Source organism: Anoplopoma fimbria, chromosome 24 (assembly GCF_027596085.1).
Source record: "Anoplopoma fimbria isolate UVic2021 breed Golden Eagle Sablefish chromosome 24, Afim_UVic_2022, whole genome shotgun sequence".
In the NCBI taxonomy this organism is placed as follows: Eukaryota; Metazoa; Chordata; class Actinopteri; order Perciformes; family Anoplopomatidae; genus Anoplopoma; species Anoplopoma fimbria.
The window spans coordinates 16,825,952-16,848,512 of NC_072472.1; the positions used below are offsets into that span (position 1 = coordinate 16,825,952).

The 22,561-nt window shown below is 44.3% G+C and overlaps 1 protein-coding gene across 2 annotated transcripts in view; it reads right to left on the bottom strand.

The window, feature by feature from the left end:
• LOC129113519 (cell adhesion molecule DSCAML1-like) overlaps positions 1 to 22,561 on the bottom strand; it is a 53,586-nt gene continuing 31,025 nt past the window's right edge. The window contains exons 6-33 of one of the 2 annotated variants that reach the window (XM_054625858.1): positions 21,399 to 21,674; positions 20,779 to 21,075; positions 19,676 to 19,948; positions 18,492 to 18,776; positions 18,186 to 18,305; positions 17,916 to 18,092; positions 17,139 to 17,338; positions 16,690 to 16,786; positions 16,364 to 16,492; positions 16,111 to 16,278; positions 15,898 to 15,968; positions 14,504 to 14,744; positions 13,198 to 13,383; positions 10,289 to 10,444; positions 8,332 to 8,471; positions 5,848 to 6,001; positions 5,144 to 5,261; positions 4,847 to 5,010; positions 4,640 to 4,738; positions 4,164 to 4,352; positions 3,121 to 3,408; positions 2,875 to 3,030; positions 2,705 to 2,735; positions 2,465 to 2,583; positions 2,192 to 2,344; positions 1,759 to 1,959; positions 900 to 1,211; positions 1 to 434 (exon numbers count right to left, since the gene is read on the bottom strand). In XM_054625858.1, coding sequence (XP_054481833.1) covers positions 1 to 434; positions 900 to 1,211; positions 1,759 to 1,959; positions 2,192 to 2,344; positions 2,465 to 2,583; positions 2,705 to 2,735; positions 2,875 to 3,030; positions 3,121 to 3,408; positions 4,164 to 4,352; positions 4,640 to 4,738; positions 4,847 to 5,010; positions 5,144 to 5,261; positions 5,848 to 6,001; positions 8,332 to 8,471; positions 10,289 to 10,444; positions 13,198 to 13,383; positions 14,504 to 14,744; positions 15,898 to 15,968; positions 16,111 to 16,278; positions 16,364 to 16,492; positions 16,690 to 16,786; positions 17,139 to 17,338; positions 17,916 to 18,092; positions 18,186 to 18,305; positions 18,492 to 18,776; positions 19,676 to 19,948; positions 20,779 to 21,075; positions 21,399 to 21,674 — 5,234 coding nt within the window. The remainder of the gene's footprint in view (positions 435 to 899; positions 1,212 to 1,758; positions 1,960 to 2,191; positions 2,345 to 2,464; positions 2,584 to 2,704; positions 2,736 to 2,874; positions 3,031 to 3,120; positions 3,409 to 4,163; positions 4,353 to 4,639; positions 4,739 to 4,846; positions 5,011 to 5,143; positions 5,262 to 5,847; positions 6,002 to 8,331; positions 8,472 to 10,288; positions 10,445 to 13,197; positions 13,384 to 14,503; positions 14,745 to 15,897; positions 15,969 to 16,110; positions 16,279 to 16,363; positions 16,493 to 16,689; positions 16,787 to 17,138; positions 17,339 to 17,915; positions 18,093 to 18,185; positions 18,306 to 18,491; positions 18,777 to 19,675; positions 19,949 to 20,778; positions 21,076 to 21,398; positions 21,675 to 22,561) is intronic. The other variant, XM_054625859.1, reaches the window with a different exon arrangement.

A 22,561-nucleotide genomic window follows, 5' to 3' on the forward strand; every position in this document is an offset into this window, starting at 1 on the left:
CTACACCAGTGTGTATGACTTGGAGTAGGCCCCCGCGCTCTGTTTCTGCAGTCTCCCCAGTGCGGAGGAGCTGCTCTCTAGCAGCGAGTCTCTGGAGCCCCCCACCTTGTTACAGTTGGTGGGGTTGCTGCTCGTGCTGGAAGTGGAAGCTGTCGCTGCAGTGTTGGAGCTGGGCATGGTGAGAGTCCTCTGGGGCAAGGTGGCAGTGCCCGAGCTCGCACCCAAGCTGCCCAGCCCAGAATGGCCCAGCGTCAGGACCTGCTGCTTGGTAGGGTCTAGAGTCTTGTGACGGCCCTGGGTGTGGTACGCCCGCTGCGTCAGGCTGCGGATTGAGGCTTCCCGCGGCGGCACAGCTGGGCACGGGTCATGCAGCTCCCCTTGCTTTCGGAAGAATGGGTCTGTTTTCATGTATAAGGGGAGGTTGCAGAATTCACCTGAGAGGGGCAAGAGAAGAGGCAGGACAAGAACACACAGTGAGGTGATTTTGAATTTGAAATTAATTATTTCCAAATGCATAGGAATAAATATGGTCCAGGCTTTTACATGCTTTACATTATAACTCATGACTTGGTGGTTTTGATTTGGGATTTATGTATGTGCAGAAAAACCAAGCCTCTGATTGACAGCTTTGGCATATCTGCCAGGAAGATGACAACTTGGCTCATTCATAGTGATATTGTGGGATTTACCTATTTATCTGCCAAATTGTTTTTGGTATTTTCTTTTTATGTGTTTAGTGAAATCTCTTTGGATTCTATTCCAGTATTGTTGTTGTTGTGACTTTTTGTCGCCCTTTTGTCAAGGGAAGACCTTTTCCCTCCATTTTAAGTCGCTGTAAATTAAATTCCTTGTTTTGATTTTGGAGAAAAGCCGGTATTCATGCATTTCTTCTTACTTACTTTTGTTAGCGCGGTGGGGAATGGGCACAGCCACATTTTTACCGCGGTCATAGTCCTGCGGTTTGGGCGGTGAGGCAGTGAAGCGGCAGATGCCCGGTTCAGACGGCGTGCTGAGGGAGGTCATGCTGTCTGCCGGGTCGTTGGTACCCGTGGTCATCTGGTCAGATGAGCTATCGGAGATGAAACACTCTGTAATGGTGAATTTGGCGTGCTGCAGATGCTCCTCCAGCTTGGCGTGCTCGTAGGCCCTCGCCAGCTCCTCATAAGTGGAGGAGGCGCTCTCTGTAGACACCATGCTGTTGCGACCCTTATCTAGAAAAAGATACATAAAAAGACAAACATTTAATGGAAAACTTGTGGCAACAATTTTTAGTGAGCTGGTTTGATGATTAATGATTCTAGTTTAGTTTCTTTATAGAAAAGGATGATCTACAGAAAATGTTAGTCTGTTTGAGAGAAAACTGTTGGGAGCTCATGGTTAATGGTTTCTGAATTTTGGTGGGTGGGCAAACTATATATGGTTATGTAAATTTGTGTTATCTCCTTGTTTCACTCCCTTTATGTTTTACAGTAACTTCTTCGTAATAGTGTTACTGGTAGTACTTGGCAGTGTTAGGCATAATGGAATAAAATATTTCTCCATTCTTTGATTTGGTAATTTGAGAATTCATGTTATGGTGTATATACTAATCATATGCTGCTGGATTGGACTAGCCTTTGATGTTAAAACATGTTAAAGACTTTTAATTATTTTGATAAAAGATCAGTTGATATAAAAATGGAAATAACATAAAAGCGATAGCAGTACATAAGAGTTGCGGTGTCATTGTATCAGGCATGCTGGCTGGGATTGACCCACCTGTGTCTTGCGACAAGCTTGCGCTGTAGCTGTCACTCTCCGTGGCGGTGATGCCGTGGGAGCCCATCGTCCGCCAGTCGGACGTCAGAGTTCGTGCCGAGGCCGTCGACTGGCTCTGACTCGGTCGACTTAGTGTCCACTGGCTGGAGTATCTGTTCCTGGAGCTGTGGGCTGATTTTATACTCTTCCTGGACACAGGGTCTAAAAGAGAGGTCACAGTGATCAGAGAACAGCTTGGTAGTACACAGACTGTGTATCCATATATTGATTGTCAAGACAACAGCATACTGTCTTTACTGTCTGAAGTGGTATCAATACAAGATCGAAGATTTCAACCTGGACTAAGCTGCTCAACCTATTTCATGTTCTGTCACTTTAAGAGCTGTGAAGTGTAATGCAATAATCTTGATTTTCAAAAAGATAAAAAACTCACTTGTGCCTGGGCGGATGTCTGACATGTCAATCAAAGGCCCTGAGTTCTGGATGAGGGCTTGGTGGTGCAGAGACACGCCTGTACAGAAGTTCTGAGGATTCACTGATTGGCTGAACTCCGTGTCTGTCACCGGCACCGCAGCCTTGTCCTCCCCTGTTGTAAGCAAAATATGACGATATACAACCAAATGTTAATTATCAAATAGAAGATAGTAGAACATGCGTGACACAGTGAAAAATGAGTTTAAGTTATTTTTTAAGTGCAGCCACATGCCTATCTGTTTGATGCCTTCCTTGTCCTCAATGAGTAGCTGAACACGAGGGATGTCGATGTGGAGCCTGGGTCCTTGAGGAGGGCCCTTCACTGGAGTGTCTATACTGCGATTGTTCTTGCTGCACACACACACACACACAAGGAAATAACAAATGTAATTCACCAAAGTTTGACCCATGTGAAATATTACATCCTCTACACAGTAGGCATACAAACTATGCCCATAAAAGCAGCTCTTACCTGATAAGCATCTCAGCGAGGCTCTTAGCATCTATAAGAAGACAATACCTTAATTAGATTACGGTTGGCTGTGAAGATAATCGTTTCAACTTGTCCCTCCTTGTTACATTAATCAATTACACACAATAATACTGATCTCCCTCTGAACTCTCGCTCTCTTTCTCTCTCACCTCTAAGACGTTTAAGCCTCTTCTCTTTGCGTTTCTTGCGGATAATGAAGAGTAGGGCGACGCCCAGAGTAACGAGGATGACGGGAGAGCCGATGGAGAACAGCTTCTTCACATCATCCCCTTCTCCACGAGCTGATTTAATGGGAGGGATTGTACCTGTGGAGAGAAGGGGAGGAGAACAAATATTTAGTAAAGAAAAGTCAGTGCTAGTGGCACCAAATAGGAAAAGATGTAGGGTGAACTTACTGCCGTCATAGTCAGTGGTGGCAAACTGGGAGCTCTGGTTGCCACACCCAGCACTGTTGCATGCCTTCATTTTGAGCTCGTACCAGGTGGCCTCACGCAGCTCACTGAGGAAGAGCTGAGTGGTGGAGTTGGCCTTGAGGCTCTGCCAGGCCCAGGTACCTTTGGGCCTAAAGTCCAGCATCATGTCGGTGATGGGGCAGCCGCCGCTGGTCCAGCCCTGCAGGTTGAGTCCTGCATGAGTGGAGTTGATGTGGGTGAGCAACGGCTGATCCTTATTGAACACTGGTTCTGTAGAGAAGAGAGGCAGACACAGAACAACGGGAGGTCAGAAAGATGGTGGTAATCCAAACAAAGCAATATAGTAAGTCTTTATTTATTTGTGTTATTGATAGCAATGACCACCTGGGAAGAACACTTTCATTAATGGTGCTGTTTCACATAAATACAAGGTCTTAGTCATAATGAAGATTTTCTGTATCATAATATACAAGTGAAAAAATTGATGATTTGAGAACAACAAGTCCGCACCACAGCTTGTTACGTCATTGATTCAGAATATTTCCATGTAGAGACTGGCTTTTTATCTGCTTCTCTATCATGGCAACAACATTCTGTGTCTTTCTGTTGCGGTTATTTAAAGGTTTTGGAGAAATGTTTGAATTTAATCAGTATTAAGAAAACAGGCAACCAATTCCCTCAACATATGTGCAAAATAACAATCATTCTGCCCGTTTATATCATATTCTAGTTAGTGTTGTTCTGCTTCAGTAGTCCTGCAAATTTCCCCGATGTTGGAATATTAAAGGATTATCTTATCTTAAAACTATTCTTTTGCACAATCTATGTGTCAATTATACATGCCCATGATCTGAGAGTGGCAGAAATTCACATTACCCTTAAAAAAGCGTTAAAAAGGAAGGAACAGCAAAAGCCCAAACCTAAAAGCAAAGACAACTTTTATCTGTTTTGGGGCCAGAGTTATAGTCTGTTCACTTGTCACCTGCTTCACCCGTGTCTACAACACTTTTGCTTCCACTCCTCACCTCTTCCGTGTGTCTTAGCCTCAATGATCTCACTGATGCGCCCTGAGCCCACGCTGTTCTTGGCAGCCAACTTGACCTTGTACCAGGTTCCACAGCGCAGGTTGTCCAGCCTGAAGGAACGTTCGCTGGAGCTGATGAACACATCCCTCCATTCCTCTGTGTTGTCCACAGAATACTGCAGCACAAATCCTGCAGAATGACACAACACATTAAATCATTTAGCAACAACTGATGTTAATCCAAGAAATTACAGACTGGGGAAAATCCTCGCTGCTACATGTGTTGGACACCAGGGGGCAACAATACGCTACAATCAGTTCTAGTTTGACTACGACTTACACAGAAACATTGTTTACCCTGTTATTTGCAGATTTAGTACAACTGATAGCAGGAGGGTGAAGCGCATTGACAGGATATGTTGTCATGAGACAGCTGCAACGTGGGCAGGTGTTTTCTCTGTTCACAGAAAGTCTTACCCCTGATGGAGCTCCCTCCGTTGTCCCCGGGGATCCAAGCGAGGGTTATTGAGGAGGTGGAGGTAGTGGAGACGGTCAGACGAGGCTGATCAGGGGGAACTGGATGTAAACACAGAGACAGTGACTCAACAACAGAGCAGAAACATCCCAAAGGAGACACATCCTCCACTGGAGCTCCACTCAGATACATCTTCTGTTTCTTCTTACCTTGCACCACCAGATTGACTATGATGGTGTCGAAGCCCAGAGTGTTAGTGGCCGTGCAGGTGTAGTACCCAGAATCCTCCGCTTTGACTGAACGCAACACCAGTGTGCCGTTGGATAAGATCTGCCGTTGACTGTCAGCTGTCACTGGAATGGCAGAGTCCTCACTGCCGAAGTAAGGAGAGGATACAAATGTTATTTTCATTCTAGAAGTAAGGGATTTTTTTCTCTCTCATGCAGCAGTATCTGTCCGTGTGAGTCATAATGCTGACAGACAAGTGGTGTAAGATGAGCTCTGACCTGTCTTTGGTCCATTTAATTGTGGGGGCGGGTTCTCCCACTGAGCTGCAGGGCAGACGCACTTCCTTCATCCAGGGTGTGGTCACCGTTCCCCCAAAGGACAGGATCTTAGCCGGGACTGCAAACCCCAAAAATAAAGCAATGAACCTTTGACACACAGATGATGATAGCTACACCAAGACAAAACAAAAACTGCTTCAGCATCTCTCTCACAGATATGTGTTCTCTATACTTTCAGATGTCTAACTGAGTCTCCACTGAATGAGTGGCACAGTTGTCCTGAGGGGAAAGGTCTTTACTCACTTCTGAGGGAATAAAAAAGCCGTAGCCTAGTGTTTTAGTGTAGCCCCTCCTCTAACCTCTTAGTTTCAGTCCATCTTTTCTCCATAGATCCTCCTCTCTATTGATTCTCCCCTGCTACCTCTCTCCCCAAGGGTCATTTTACAGGGTAGGCCCTGTTCATCACCACATAATTAACAACAGCGTTTCTTGCAACATAGCCACTACTTAATCAATAATACGGCTGTCAATCAATAACAGAGAGAGCAGGACAGAGAGAGAAGGAGAGGGAGTGATGAAAGTGATTTGTGGACAGGAGATCATGTTTGCCGTTTCATAGCCATCTCAGGAGCGCTCTCCCTCATAACCTTTACAGAAATCTCTTTACCCTTCTCCTCCACTACAAGCTCGCCCCGAGGACCCACCTTTCCCAGCAGGCTCCACTGTGACCTTTGAGCTCATGTTGCCGCGGCCGGCAGTTGTCACGGCGGCAGACCAGATCTGGTATTGTTTACCACGGGTGAGGTGCGTGATACGGTAGAAGAGCATCTCCGGGTTGGCCTCGTACTCGCTGGGTGCCTGGGACAGAGGGCGTGCAATGTCATGTTAGAAAAGTATGATGAGACAGTGACACGACAGTCTGCGAGGCCGCTCTCAGACTAAAGAAGTGTTAACAGCTCATACATCTCAAATGGTTAATGAAAGACAACACTCTTTCTCATTTCTAGTCTTAATTTTCTTGGAAAAAAGGAGTTCACTTTTTTGCAGTCGTCAGTTTAATAGATCAGATATCAGCAATGATTGCCTTCTTTAAGATAGAATTAGGCTAACATATCTAGTATGTGAGACAGGTGTTTCAATTTACAGAGTTTACAGGGCATTCAACACAAACACAGAAATAGAATTAATAGAGATATTTTTAAATAATTGCATGGGATATTCGGGTATGCTATATTGACAGCGATCCATTACTGTACTTTCATGTAGGTGCTGATTCTATTTATATATATTATATCTTTCCTAATTGCTTTTCTATTTCAAAATCGTAATCCGTGGAATTTGCTGCCTTTGGTCGACCTCAAATTTTGCATGTGTAACTCTGATATGTGTTCATATTCTTAATAGCTCGTGTTATTGCTTAAATGAATTTAGGCATCCAGATGTTTTCCAATTTGTTATTTCTGTTGTTTGTATTTGCTGGTTCTTGGAAAAAGGACGTGCCTTTATCAGCTATGACTGAGCTCTCTAAGGACTCCATCTCTTTGTTCATGTAGATTGCCCTGTGAACTCTCAGAAGATCACTGGCATTCATCCTGAAGCAGGCGAGAAACTTTAATCAGTGGAATTTTGAAAGGCTTGACTGAAACGATGATTAATGGAAGTGTCATTGTGATGGCAGCGATTTGCTCGTTGATGAATTGATTTGCCTTTAATACACAAGTTTATTGTTTTGAGTGAGGGACAAGTTTTTGAAGGACACGTAAAGTGCTGTGCCACACAGTATAAACTAATGTGGTAATTGCATTTAAAGTTTTGAGAATCGTAACAGTATTTCAGGACAGTTACAATTAAGAATTCATTAATAAAATAACTATAAGATAAATGAATGAAATAAAAACATGCATCAAGATTGAGTGCATGAATTTCCCCATTTATTGTTATTTCGGACAAGAAATCATAGAGCAGATCACTCCGCTAGTCCAAATAAATTTGACACAAATTAAATGATATCACCTCATATAGGTAGATGTATTCACTGGGTTTACAAAATTTGTATTTTAGGCCCCTGGTGCTGGATTAAACTATGCGTTCCTCTGGATATTTTTCCAACAAACACATCTTTTTAGAAAATATTCACACAAAAACACACACACACACACACACACACACACACCAACGCGCACACAAAAAACACTGTTCCCTCTCAAGTCGATCCTCTGTTCTATCTCTTTAATCTGTTCATCTCTCAGTGTTCATCTTCAGTTCCTTCACCATTTGCTTTCCCCCTATCCCTCTCTGTCTAGCTCAGCGAAGAGGAAAGGATGGAGGGACCAAGGGAGGGAGGAGGGAGGATATGTGTGTGTGTGTGTGTGTGTGTGTGTGTGTGTGTGTGTGTAGGGGGTGCGTTCGAACATTCCTTCAGCGGAGCGGCGGTGTTGTGGTGATCCAGGGAGTGATACAGGGAGATAATGAAAAGACGGACAAAAGCACTCTCATCTCGATGTGACTGATACCCTCCTCTGCTCCTCCCTTCTTCCCAGCTTGTCTTTCACTCTCTCACTCTCCCCTCATCTCTCTCTTTTTCTCTCATTTACACCCTCTAATGGTGTTTCTCTTCCTCTCTCTCTAAACCTCCTTTCCCCCCTCCCTTCCTCCCTCTCCCCTCCCCTCTCTGCTCATGCTCATTTACATGGCACTCATGCACAGAGAGGGAGGAGTATTTGTGAATAATAAGAAAGTGAGATTCTATCCTGATATCAGATTTCACAGTGCGCTGGTGTTTGTGTGCACACGATCTATGCGAAACTGAAAAATGCCGCACACACATGTATAAATAGAAAATGTTGAAATGTGATGTCTCCGTGTATGTGTGTGTTTCTGATGCGGCAGTGTGCATGTGTGAGCTTGTTCTCTGCTCATTTGCATATCTACGTCTCATCACGTTGCCAAGACAACCTCATCTGTTCATCTGGGAGGGCAGGAAATAAAGCGATGGTGCAAACACGGTGAAAGAGAGACACTCGCAAGGATACTCACACACACGTACAGGTTCAATTAATAATTGTAGATAAAAATGAATTATTTCCGTTAGTAGATTTCTATCAAGTTCACCAATTCCTTGCTTCTCAATCACCTGGAACATTTTCTAGTGGCCCCTTATATGAGTCACACATAGAGAAAGAACTTACCGGCTGCCCAGACCCTGGACTGGAGCAGTAGATGGTGTACTTGCGGATAACACCGTTTGGTTTGTGAGGAGGCAACCAGGAAACAACCACACTACTCGGAGAGGAGGGAACTGCCTTGATGCCAGCAGGTGGACCAGGAACTATAGAAAAACACATGGGAACATCAGCAAAGCGGAAATGTGCATGCGTTTTCTGTGTTTGTGTGTGTGTGTGTGTGTGTGTGTGTGTGTGTGTGTGTGTGTGTGTGTGTGTGTGTGTGTGTGTGTGTGTGTGTGCATGCCCATGCTGGGTGTTGGATGCCTATTAAAGTGAGCAGGCTTGTTTGCAGATTGCTAGTCTTATCCTGCACTAAGCCGCTCTGGGAGGACTTGGAAGAACTCCCTTTGGGTGGACGGCGGTGACATATGTTCATTCAGACATTGGTCAGCAGTACTGACTCTATGACACCCAGCGTTCACTTAACTCTCAAACCCGCAAACAGATTAGACAATGGTGTCTGATCCGCTGCAGGCCACTTAAGCCTGACACTGGACACCACATAATACCCTCATGGCCATCCAAAGGCGTTAGAAGGGGTTTAAAATGGATGCACACTTTAGCGAAACACATCAGGACACAGGATACTGAGAAAGGCTTTTGTCGCATTGGCCTTACAGTACGGGGTTCACGGTGTCAAGCCTATTCAATCCCCGCCATAAATATGACTAGCACTTGACAGTGGGCCTCATCTGGGGCCTACAGAAGGTGGCTAACGCATTGTAAGGCCCTGGCTCTCTAAATCCAACCCCCAATGTCTCTTTTTCTTTTATGTGGGGCCCCCTGATCCAGTCATTCAACCAGCCCATGCAGTAGGACTCTTTCATTTTGCACATTACATGAGCAGGGATAAAAACTCCAAAAGGATGGATGTGGCAAGGGAGGTTTTAAAAGAGGTGGGCGGGGATGAAAGAATGGCGAGAATGATAGGTGCAGTTCCTGGGGGAGTGATGATGGTGGTGGTGGTGGTGGGGAGGGGCAGAGGAGGCAGTCATCATTATCATAACTGGACCTCCATGTCAAAGTAGGAGTGGCATCGGGTGGGGGTGGGGGGAGTTAAGTCCCATCTGGTGCCCAAAATCTGCCCAGGACTCCAGACAGACATACAGACAGTCTGCTGCTCAGTCAGCACGGCCTGTGTGATAACAAGGACGGGAGGCACAATGGTGCTGAGCCAACATCCCCACCTACATGTATACATTATGGCAATCAGAGGAGGATGTGTCCCAGTAAAGGGCTAATACACTCAACTAAATACAACGAGAATGCAGTCCTAGCAGTTTAAATTAGATTGGCTGAGAAAAAATAAATTCTTAGCAATGACATTATTACTACATCTTTTTTTTGGACGGTTCATTGGTTTTGTCGGCTAAGAACTGGCTGTGTGATCACCTTTCTATCTTTCCATCTTCAACCCCCAGGCCCCTCCTCCTCTCCCTCCTCTATAAAGAGACATGGATCCGTCTGTAATCCCGCCTCCAATGGTGTAAGCAGAAAATTAATTCTCTATAATCCAAGAGGAGTTAATCCCTCTGCCTATGGCAAGAGGGCTGGTGGAGGGGATCCGGGCCCGATTGATGGCTGACTCCTGGATGGTATATGCTCCGAGGGAGCACCCTTCCCCTCCCCCCAGCGTCTCCCGCCAGCCCTCCCTTAGCCCTGAGCCGTGGACCCAAAGCCTCTTAATTCTCATTAGTACTGCTAATGGAGCTTCCCAGCATAAATGAGCTTTTGTCATGGGTTTGAGATACAGCGTTTTTATATACCCCCCTCCCATCTCCCTACCCCCTTTACCCACCCCATACACTGTGCAAGCATAGATCATTTTGCTCTATTTGGATTTTTTTCCGCATTGAAATATATTGACAAAAAAAAGGCTGACATCTTTCTGTTAAGAGTGTCCGTCTGTGCGTGTACTTACGGTCCTCGCGGGTTTGGATATACAGGACGTTGCTGCGGACCCCGTCTCCAGCTTGTGTGTAGGCCAGCACCTGAACACTATAGTTGGTAAACTTCTCGAGCCCTCGCAGCTCCACCTGTTCACGTGTTGTGGTGATATTCTGCATCTCTCCCCATTCTGAGGAGCACAGGACAGAAAAACTGTTGGAAAGTACAGACAACCAACTATGATTTCTACAAAAAACAGTTATATACCACTAACTTGCTTTGGTTAATATGTTTTGGAGGAAATGTAGTGACTGCCTGGATTACAAGGCAGCAGTTGTAGGGAGTAATTCTAGGTGGATGGTTGGGTATAGGAAGCACCAAACTTTAAAGCAGAAACATGGACTTGCTGTTTCCCAAACAGTTTCTAGGCTACTAAAACACTTTGTTGAGGTTAAAGGTCGTCTATATGAAATTCAGAGCATAAATATACCAGCAAACATATGGTGGAGTAATGTCTACCTGAGCAGACCATGAAGTCGCTCTGTTATCTGAGCTTTTCTGTCCTTTCTTTACATAGACAGGTCGGTCGCCTGTGCCTTTTAGCTCATTTTAGTGCATATACAGTGGGGCAAAAAAGTATTTAGTCAGCCACCAATTGTGCAAGTTCTCCCACTTAAAAAGATGAGAGACGCCTGTAATTTTCATCATAGGTACACTTCAACTATGAGAGACAGAATGGGGGGAAAGAATCCAGGAAATCACATTGTAGGATTTTTAATGAATTAATTGGTAAATTCCTCGGTAAAATAAGTATTTGGTCACCTACAAACAAGCAAGATTTCTGGCTCTCACAGACCTGTAACTTCTTCTTTAAGAGGCTCCTCTGTCCTCCACTCATTACCTGTATTAATGGCACCTGTTTGAACTTGTTATCAGTATAAAAGACACCTGTCCACAACCTCAAACAGTCACACTCCAAACTCCACTATGGCCAAGACCAAAGAGTTGTCAAAGGACACCAGAAACAAAATTGTAGACCTGCACCAGGCTGGGAAGACTGAATCTGCAATAGGTAAGCAGCTTGGTGTGAAGAAATCAACTGTGGGAGCAATTATTAGAAAATGGAAGACATACAAGACCACTGATAATCTCCCTCGATCTGGGGCTCCACGCACGATCTCACCCCGTGGGGCCAAAATGATCACAAGAACGGTGAACACAAATCCCAGAACCACACAGGGGGACCTAGTGAATGACCTGCAGAGAGCTGGGACCAAAGTAACAAAGGCTACCATCAGTAACACACTACGCCGCCAGGGACTCAAATCCTGCAGTGTCAGACGTGTCCCCCTGCTTAAGCCAGTACATGTCCAGGCCCGTCTGAAGTTTGCTAGAGAGCATTTGGATGATCCAGAAGAGGATTGGGAGAATGTCATATGGTCAGATGAAACCAAAATAGAACTTTTTGGTAAAAACTCAACTCGTCGTGTTTGGAGGAGAAAGAATGCCGAGTTGCATCCAAAGAACACCATACCTACTGTGAAGCATGGTGGTGCTTTGGGGGTGTTTTTCTGCAAGGGGACCAGGACGACTGATCCGTGTAAAGGAAAGAATGAATGGGGCCATGTATCGTGAGATTTTGAGTGAAAACCTCCTTCCATCAGCAAGGGCATTGAAGATGAAACGTGGCTGGGTCTTTCAGCATGACAATGATCCCAAACACACCGCCCGGGCAACGAAGGAGTGGCTTCGTAAGAAGCATTTCAAGGTCCTGGAGTGGCCTAGCCAGTCTCCAGATCTCAACCCCATAGAAAATCTGTGGAGGGAGTTGAAAGTCCGTGTTGCCCAGCGACAGCCCCAAAACATCACTGCTCTAGAGGAGATCTGCATGGAGGAATGGGCCAAAATACCAGCAACAGTGTATGAAAAGCTTGTGAAGACGTTTGACCTCTGTCATTGCCAACAAAGGGTATATAACAAAGTATTGAGATGAACTTTTGTTATTGACCAAATACTTATTTTCCACCATAATTTGCAAATATATTCTTTAAAAATCAGACAATGTGATTTTCAGGAATCTCATTTTGTCTCTCATAGTTTAGGTATACCTATGATGAAAATTACAGGCTTCTCTCATCTTTTTAAGTGGGAGAACTTGCACAATTGGTGGCTAACTAAATACTTTTTTGCCCCACTGTAAGTGTACCCCACTGGCTAGCTAATAGCCGCAGTCTTCATTGCTCTCATACGGCGGTTACGTCTGATAACGCTGTTCCAACAGACTGCATCGTTGCAGAAGCGTAGCGCCCACCACCTGGTATTCCACTGGTAAATACTATTACCTCTGTCAGCACTGCTGTCATTGTTTGCACTGTTAGCGCTGTTAGCAACGATAGCTTCCAGCTACCGGCTCAGCCGCCACCATATTTAGAGCTGTGTGGGGGCAATTGATATACTCTGATTTTCAAATTCAGCACCTTTTAGAAAATACTGTGGTTTTGGATAAATATTGAAAAAGTCAATATGTCCTTTCTCGCTCCACAGTCTCCACAGAGTGATTAGGTAGTCTAAACATAACCATAAATTTTACTTTTCTTAGCATTATATGGACGTCATTTCCCACAAAACACATTCACAAATGCAAATTTGTTGTATATGAAATACATTTTTGGGACTCAGGATTGAACAGATAAAGGAGCACAAACACACTCAAGTACTGTAAACGTAATCTCATCCCATCAATATAGATGGTGTAAAGATTATAAGACACAAATAAACAAGGGCAGACGTGGACAAATTCAAAGACACACAGGAACAGGAAGTGCTTTATGGGAAAAGTGCAGACACATATTAACACATTCTGACTCACAACACTGACAGGGAGGTAGGTGGGTGGGAGGGAGGGGTGTTGGTGAACTTTAGAATGAGATAGGTGATAATTACTCTGCATTGGCCACTGGGCCTGGCCCCCACAGCACCCACCTCCGTCAGGGAAGAGGGACCAAAACACAACCCGGTAGCCTTTCAGCACACCGTGCAGCGTCAGCCGTGGAGGCTCTGCCCATGTAATCACCGCCTCGTCCGACGTCACAGAGATGGCCCGCACGTTCTGCGGAGGCTCACTGGGAACTGGAGGAGAGCATGGGGCAAGTGTTAGTGCTGCATAGTTCAAATACATACATTATTAGGCTGTTCTAACAATTTCTACTTCAAAAATCCTTGGTTATTGCTGTTGCTAGGAAGACCTGACTGATCTGGCATGGCGGCTGAAGCACGGATAATTAATGACTTCTCAGCACCAACAACACACAGGCAATCTCTGCTGAAACAAATCAGTCAAATAAACTCAAATTAGCTCCCAATAGCTTCTTGTTCATTGCTAGCTTTAAGAGCACAGAGAGGAGAAGGAGAGAAAGTGTAAAGGGGGTCGATGGAGGGGAGGAAGTAGACTGAATGAGAGCAACATGAATAGTAAAACAGCTACACCTTAAGGGGTTAAAATGCAGATGAAGAGGGCGGGGTTAACTGAGAGGTGGAGGATAAAATCTGAAGGAAGACAATGTTCGTCTTTAAGGTAATTGCTGCTGTTGGTGCAGCTTCAGACTATCTGGACAATTACCATCACTATTACTGTTACCATGATCAGGGTGTCTAACAATGCTTTCCACACAAGCAGGGAAGGTCCATATATTTCAGTAAGGGTCTATAAGAAATTAAAATATGTAAAATAGAGAGGATGAGGGGAAAGAGAAGGGAACCAATGGGAGGAAGAGGACGATAGAGAAAAGGAGTGGCAGAGTGGACAGACATTTAGAGAGTAATGGGGTTCCTTGTTCCTCTCTCACTCTCTACCAGCCTAATGAGGGTGCTAATTAAATTGGAAAGAAGAATGGGGGATGAGCTGCAAATTCATTTTTACTAATATGTCTGTGTGTGTGTGTGTGTGTGTGTGTGTGTGTGTGTGTGTGTGTGTGTGTGTGTGTGTGTGTGTGTGTGTGTGTGTGTGTATATATAGTCAAATGCAGCAATATATATAGTTATATTGCTGCATTTGACTATATTTTCTATTCTTTTTGACAAATCAAAGAGATATGCTTTAGGGTTCTTTTAATGTCTGTTTCTCTCCGCACTCCCTCATGTCTTCCCACACTCCTACACACAGTCTAGCGGTCCATTCTCTCAGTAGTGTCTACACTCCTCTCGCAATCTACGTTCGTTTTCATCCATCCTTCTCTCCTGGCTCTCCTACCATCTTCCAACGTGGTAGCGTTGATCTCAGTACTGGATGGACCGGTCCCGGCTCTGTTGAAGGCCTGGACCACGACCCCGTACTGGGCAAACTTCTTAAGGTTGTCCAAGGTGTACACTTCACTGTCTCCTGTAGCTTTCATCTCCACTATGCTGTACTGGCCGTTGCTGCCTGGACCGTTCTCTCTGTAACCAATCTGGTAGCCTCTGATCACCCCGTTCTGCAGCTCCTTCTTAGGAGCCTGAAAGAAATGTGATGATAGCCATTAATATTAAAGTGCATGTCATGTCACATTTAACCTTTGTTCAGCTGCAATAAAATCCGTGGAGAGATATCTTTAAGTTGTCAGTAATTAAGCAGGAATAACAGTAAAACCTAAAATAGTACACTCAGTAGAGTACTCATCTTAACCAGGTGTGTCTGCAATGACCACTGCTAGACCGTCCCGTCTAGATCACAAGTATATCACGGATGTGACGGCAACTTGAAGCGTTCATGTAGGTTAGATTTCTCAGTTTTTTCATAATATGCGTGTAAATGGTTGATGCCGAATAAAAAGGCACAGAATAACTGTGTTTCTGGTTGAGAGCAGTCGCAGAGAAGCAGCGTTGCGGTCATCTGTGTGTGTAGTTCAGTTAGCTGAAAAAATATGAGTGAGCTAACTGTTCTCCGTAGACAAAAGTTTGGAAGTTCCACTGTATGGCAATGAACTCAGCTATGTTATCACCCTTTGACTGCCTTCAGCAGGCAGTCAATGGCAGTATATATCAGGTAATAAATGGTGTTCTGAGTAAGTGTGAGTCACTGCAACCAAGGGAGGTCCTTGAGCATTTCGCTATTAATAAGCACCAGAAATATTATGCAGTTCGCTTCAGCAAAATACCAAATTAGCCTCGGACAGACACAGAGATGCACACTTCACTTACTTATAAATGCAAAATGTAAGAGCTCAACAAATGCAAAATTTCTAATTGATTTTATAATTATGTATTTTTGTTTGAAAACTGTAACTGAAACTTTCACCAATGTCTAGTTGTATAGCTCAGAAGAGTTTGCCGTACTTTTTTCCTCCTTTTTTCCTTCGTTATCTTTTAACAAACTAAACAGTTTGTGTAAATGCTTATCCCTCATATGGAACTATTAACAGCAAAAGCTTACATATTTGCATATTTGCCTTAATTCTTGCTTAAGAAAGCAATATAGTAATAATTAAGTCTGTCACAATGCAGTGTATTAATAAATTAAACCATTTAGGCATGCTTAAGCTTAAAGAAAATTGTAGGTTACGAGTATATTCAGTTGTCAGGACAGTATTAACATTTAAATGAACTGTTGTTTAGACAGAGGTATTCATTCACTGGGTATTATAATAATAATCATAGAAGTGATCTTACCCTCCAAGTAACCCGTATGCTCTGAGATGTCATTGGTGTAAGGATTACCTCCATCGGTGGCCCGTCAGGCGCTGTTGATAGAAGATAAGAATAAAAATAAGGTGTTCCTGTCAATAGTCTTAGCCCTTAGAAATTCTTATTTTTAAAAAAAGTAAATCAAGGTGAAGAAAAAACAGACGAATGTGATTTATAGAGAAGAAAACAATCACTTACGTGCTTCCTCAGTACTGATTGTGAGCTCTTTGCTCGGAAGGCTTCGGCCTATCTTGTTGTAGGAGTACATGCGTATGCTGTAAACACAAGCTGGGTGCAACTCTACAATGTTGGCCTGGTTGTTGGTGGGTGAGATGTTCCTGGTTGTGTACATGTGATCCCAGGAATCTGTCAAATACAAAAAGATTTGAGATTTTACAAGACATGTATGTTAAAACAATTGGACATACAGGTTTATATTTGGGATACCCACCTGACTTGTTCTTGTACTCGATGTCATAGCTTGTGATGATGCTGTTTCCATCGAACCTTTGAATCCAGCGCAGGTTCATGCTCCTGTCCTTCACCTCCCTCACTTCAAGTTCAGGAGGATCTGGTGGTTCTGTATGTGTGAGTGAGAGAGATAGAGAGGAGGTGAGAGCTTTTCACATGCAATATTTTATTAAAGCGTTGGGAGATCTGTTTCATGACATTTTCCCACCGGACTGTTTACATATCCACATATACTTTCTTATGAGGACTAATGTTTTGGTCAATTAAAGAAGGTTGTGAGACATGTGCGGTTGGTGCTAGAGATACCTTGCACAGTGAGTTGGATGAGCCCTCGACCCTCTCCATAGGAGTTAATGGCATGGCAGGAGAAAAAGACAGAATCTCCTCGTTCGGCTGGGTTCAGCTGTGAGCAGCAACACAAACAGGAAAAAAGTTAAAATATGCCGCATTGATCGTCTCTAACTTCCGTCAATAATGAAAAATGACGGGTATTTCCTTAAAGTTAAGACCTGAGAGGCATTATGTAATATTAGTGACTGGAACGTGTTATATGAGGTTTTATTTTGACAAAAAATGAATAGGAAATTCTTAAAACACAAATCTGCTTACACTTTCAGAATATATTATGCCGAAAAAAATTGGCAATTTGAAGATGCTGTTTATTTTCCACGCAGCATCTAACAATCCATCTCAGTTTTTGCGTGAGGGAATTATGCTGAGTTCAGGGTCTGCTGGGTGTGGTGTTCGAATCTGACCTTAAGCGTAGAGATGACTTCGTCCCCCTTCTTATTGATGGTTATGGAGTAACGGGGGTTTCTCTCCGCGTCAATGACGGTGTCTCCCCTCTCCCATCGGATGATGATGGGCTGCTCGCCACGCGCCGTGCAGTTCAGCTCCTTGGTCTGCCCCTTCCTCGCCATGGTGGTGTTGGGGTGGCTGGTGATCATGGCAGGAACTGAGCAGAATCGTAGACATATGTCAGTGTAACGAATGGTATTATATGGAGTAATGAGACTAGGGAACGGGGATGTGGTATTGGAAACCGAGGATATATTACAGATGTATAGACATCTCTATTTCTGCACTTCGTTTTCCATTTTCATTTCACGCTTCAAGCCCCGCTGGCCCCCGCTTACTCTACCTCCTCCCTGTCCGCCCTTGTTCTTCCACCCCTGATTCTTTTCCACCTCCTTTCCTCAGACCTAGATTATTGATTGAAGGGGTTCCTGCGGTTTTGTTTTCATCACTAATTCATCAGTCCTTTTCCCCACCAAACATTCAGGAGCCCACAGACCGGCAGCCGGAACACATCAATCAATAGCAAAGATACCCCCAGTTAGTGATGTGCAGGGTTGGAGACAAGGTTTTGTTAGGTTCAGTACAGGCTTCACTAGCCTCGGGCAAAAGTGCATCTTAGAAGAGCTGACTCCCCCAAAAGAAGCTAAGGCCTGTCTCTGTGTACAGTATATCTGCAATCCAGGAGATGTGGTTATAAAAGTGTTCAAGCCAAAGAGAGTATGATTGACACTTACTCTTGACGGTGAGGATCATGCTCTTACTGATGTCTGAGCCCACTCCGTTGGAGGCCTGACAGAGGTAGTACCCACGGTCGTCCTCAAGCACGTGTCGGATGAGCAGAGAGCCGTTTGACATGATCTGGATACGGCCGGTCAGAGGGACTGGGTGGTACTGCTGAGGGTTTCCTACACCTGCACCACACAAAGTAAATGCATGTTAATGCTTGATTTGTCCTAATTCACATTGTTTTGTTTTTATGATGTTGTATGGAGGGATGATGTTACCTTTAGCGTGTTTCCACATGACTTTTGGAGGTGGGTAACCCTCCACAGAGCAGTTGAGAACTCCAGCTTTGCCGTAGATACAATCTTGATTATTGGGCTGCACAACAAAACGTGGTGGCACTGAGAAAACAATAATATGTGATTAACCTCAATGGAAGAACTAAAAGAAGGTCTGACAGTAAAAAGCTAGAGTGTGTAGTGTTCCTAAAATAACATGTACCATTCTAAGCTCCCTCTGCACATTAGATATCACATGATCTGACCTAATTCATCATCATGCCATTCTTCCTTTGCTCAATCTCTCACCAGTAACAATCAACTGTCGTTCCCAGCTGACGGTGGCAGCGGCGTTGCTGGCGATGCAGGTGTAGTTTCCGTTGTGCTTCAGTGTCACCTTGGATATTTGCAGGGAGCTCATGAACTCTTTGGTCTCTATTGCGACGCCAGAGGCGGAGCCTGGCACGATGAGCTGGCCGTCTTTGTGCCAGGTGATGCGTATGGGCATGTCCCCAGATGACACCACACAGGCGATGTACATGAGCTTCCCCACTGAGGTAGAGGGGATATCGAAGGGCTGGATGAGCGGCGGCACTGGGGGAGAGAGGAAAAGTCGGTGGAATAAAGGTAACAATAGACATGGAATAAAGGTAACAATAGACATGGAATAAAAGGTAGCGATAGATGTGGTTGAGTGGCAGTGTGGCCATCTGGAGTAATGCTGAGAGAGAGAGAGAAGGTCATTGGCCAGTGGGCCCCTCTTCTCTCCCCCCCTGCAGCCCCATCTCCTGCAGCCCATAATAGCTGCTCTGGTTAGAGTCCAATTGGCAGGAGGAAGTCATTCCGTTGCCATGGTAATAGAGGTTGGGTGGGGGTACTACAGCTGAGACATCTGGGGGATTTAATCTAGGCTTCATTATTATTCATCTAATTAAATCAGAGACACACTCACACGCAGGCACACGCACACACCCTTAAACACCTCTGCAGCTGCCCTGCTACCATCGTTACCCCTCTCACAGACTAAACAAAATATACAAACGCACACTGAAACATAAATCTATCCTAAACCAACATCTACCTCTGTCAAGAATTACTGTGAAGCCGCACCGCACAACTTTGGTAGAGGTTAGATTCTCTGATACCCAGTAATCTTTTTTGCTATCATCTGTAAACTGCACACATGTGGGGTTACTTTTTTTTTAATTTTTTTTTTTTTTACCAAACAGACCAGTCTGTTTTCCTAATCAAAAAATATAGGCATGAATTTGGCTACCTCAGCTTTTTTTATTTGGACAGATTGCTTTCTCACTACTGTCTTAAGAGACATTTTGAATTTTAGAAACAGTGATATGCTCAAAAGAAAGGGTGAAGCCACAGTACATTCCAATCAAGTAGTCACTGTTGGGTCACTTTATCTGGATTTACTTGTCCTTATAACATTGCCCAGTGCGGTTTTATCACTTTGAATCCATTCTTCTCTTCACGCTTACCTTTAACACTGACATGAACAGTCTGGTTGATTGACACCTGGGGCTGGATCAGAACGCTACACAAGTAGGTGCCCTCATCCGCGCCCTTCTGCACGTCCGTCAGCCTCAGGGTGCCGTTCTCAAAGACCACTTGACGATGATTATCAGGCAGCTGCATGCCGTCCTTCAGCCACTTGATGGAGTAATACGGGTAGCCAATCACGCGGCACGTTATGTAGGTGTTCCTGCCCGCCACTGCGGTGATGTCCCGCATGGGTCTGATTCGGGGTGGACCTGGAGACACAGGGAAGAGAGGGAGGGGATGGAGGGAGGAGACAGACAGAAAGAAAGACAAAAAGGTCGGAGAGAGGGGCAGATGAGGTGAGGGAGGTCATGGCAGAGTAAGGGAGCAGCCACGGAGACGAGAGGTGGTGAAGAGGTAAAGGTTGAGGGACAGAGTGATTGGGGCAAGTTGACAGGTGGAGAGGGAGGTTAGTTATGCTCCCTTTACTAAAATCGGATTGAGAATATTTGTGGATTTTAATCTAATGAAATATGTGTATATGCGTATCAAAGGGATTGTGTGTTTTTTCTAAAGTACCCTCAGATAGATAGATAGATAGATAGATAGATAGATAGATAGATAGATAGATAGATAGATAGATAGATAGATAGATAGATAGATAGATAGATAGGTCAAGACTAGATAACAGGAGAGGAGACTAGATAAGAGGAGAGGAGACTAGATAAGAGGAGAGGAGACTAGATAAGAGGTTGAGGAGACTAGATAAGAGGAGACTAGATAAGAAGAGAGGAAACTAGATAACAAGAGAGAAGACTAGATAAGAGGAGAGGAGACTAGATAAGAGGAGAGGAAACTAGATAAGAGGAGAGGAAACTAGATAAGAGGAGAGAAGACTAGATAAGAGGAGAGGAAACTAGATAAGAGGAGACTAGATAAGAGAAAAGGAGACTAGATAAGAGAAGAGGAGACTAGATAAGAGGAGAGGAGAGGAGATAACTGTGTGTGGAATTATGTGTGTGATCTTTGCCTCTCACTAGCCCTTGTGTGTTTGTATAGAGTCAGGTGTAGAGTGCATTTATATTGAAAAGCAGACAGGCACCTCTTACGTTTATGCGCGCTTGGTACTCGGCGCTACCGGCCGAGTTGCGTGCGACGCAACGATACACTCCCCCATCCCGAATGAGCGGGCTGCTGACGTTGACGTGCGACACGGTCAGGCCGTCCGACAGGGTGTACTGGCTGGTCTTGTAGGTGGAGTCTCGCACCACGGGCTCGTCGTCCAGAGTCCAGGTGATGGAGGGGGGTGGGGCTCCCTTGGCGCCACACATGAGGGAGAAAGGCTCGCCAGGGTTCACCACCCGCTCGCTGAAGGAAGACACAATACGAGGAGTACCATCTAAGAGGAGACAGAGAAAGACGGAGAGAGAAAGATGAGAAATAAAGATGTTATGACAGAAAAGCAACATTTTTTACGACTTTAGATCTGTTCATGCCCATCTCTATTTATGTATCTATCATTGACATTTGCAACGGCAAACAATTTATTGCATGGGTAGTCAGATGAAAAATAAAAGTCAACAGTTAAAGTAGTACTCTTTAAATTTAAAGAGCATGGTTTCCTGTCACTTTGCTGACACAATGCTGTAATAAAATGTCTGCTGCTCCGTGTTTATACAGGATGTGCACTTGTTTAGTTCCCTCCAGTCTCTGTCTACGTACCCTCGAGCAGAATAATGGAAAAGTCCTGAGCAGTGTGGCCCTTTCGGGAGGCGAAGCACTGGTAGGCCCCAGAGTGGAACTTCTGTGCCGCAGTGATCTGCAAGGTGTCGTTGTGTTGTCCCTGGATGGAGATGTGCTGGTCGGGGGCGATGGGCTCCGTGTTGCGGTACCAGTTGATGGTGTATTCTGGAGAGCCCTCCACAGTGCATGTGAAGAACAGTGTGCTGCTGATGCCAGTTTTCAGATTCTTAGGGGACAAAGTCACTCGTAGTGGATCTGAGAGAAGGACACATGTTGTTTGTTAGAACACTTATGTATAACAAAAACCTCCAAAGGAATATTTTTCTTTCTTTTAGTTTACGCATTTAATTTTTTATGTTTCACTGAAAAACAATTTGTTAAGCTGGCATATAAATGACACATATATTTTAAGTATTTATTGTGCTACACAGCTTGACTCATTTTTATTTAACATATTGTATTATCATATCTTGATAGCCAAATACTTTTTTTTTAATTCTGATATTTTCGTCATAAATGAAAAGATTATAGAGTGTTGTGGTACCACTGTGCAATGAATTATAACCATTAAAGGTGTATACGTTCTTTGTCGATTGATGGAAAATAACTAATTCTACAGCCAGATTTGAAATAATTTGAATTATACTCTTTGCACATTATATTAGAGTATTACTCATTAGCAAAAAATCATGATTTACAAAAACACAAAATCATGATTTATAAAAACACATTTTAAATCCTTTATAAGTATGTTGAATTGTAAAGTGATACCAATTACCCTTTATTTATTTATATTAATATATACATACAGAAGGCGTTTACATTCATAGAGACAGCGAGAAAGAGAGAGAGCACAATCGGCGGTGGTGACTCAATCAGTTTGACGCACTCATTAAAAAAGCAGCTGGAGATATCTCTTCACATCTCTGTCCACTTGTGTGTGTGTTTTTGTGTGTGTGTGTAGAGAGTGTGTGTATGTCCGTGTGTGTGTGTGTGTGTGTGTGTGTGTGTGTGTGTGTGTGTGTGTGTGTGTGTGTGTGTGTGTGTGTGCAAATGTCAGTGAGCAATAAGGCAGCTGGTGGTGTGTGCTGGGGGCATCGCCGTGCCCCCCCCCCCCCCCCATCCCCCCATCCCCCCACCCT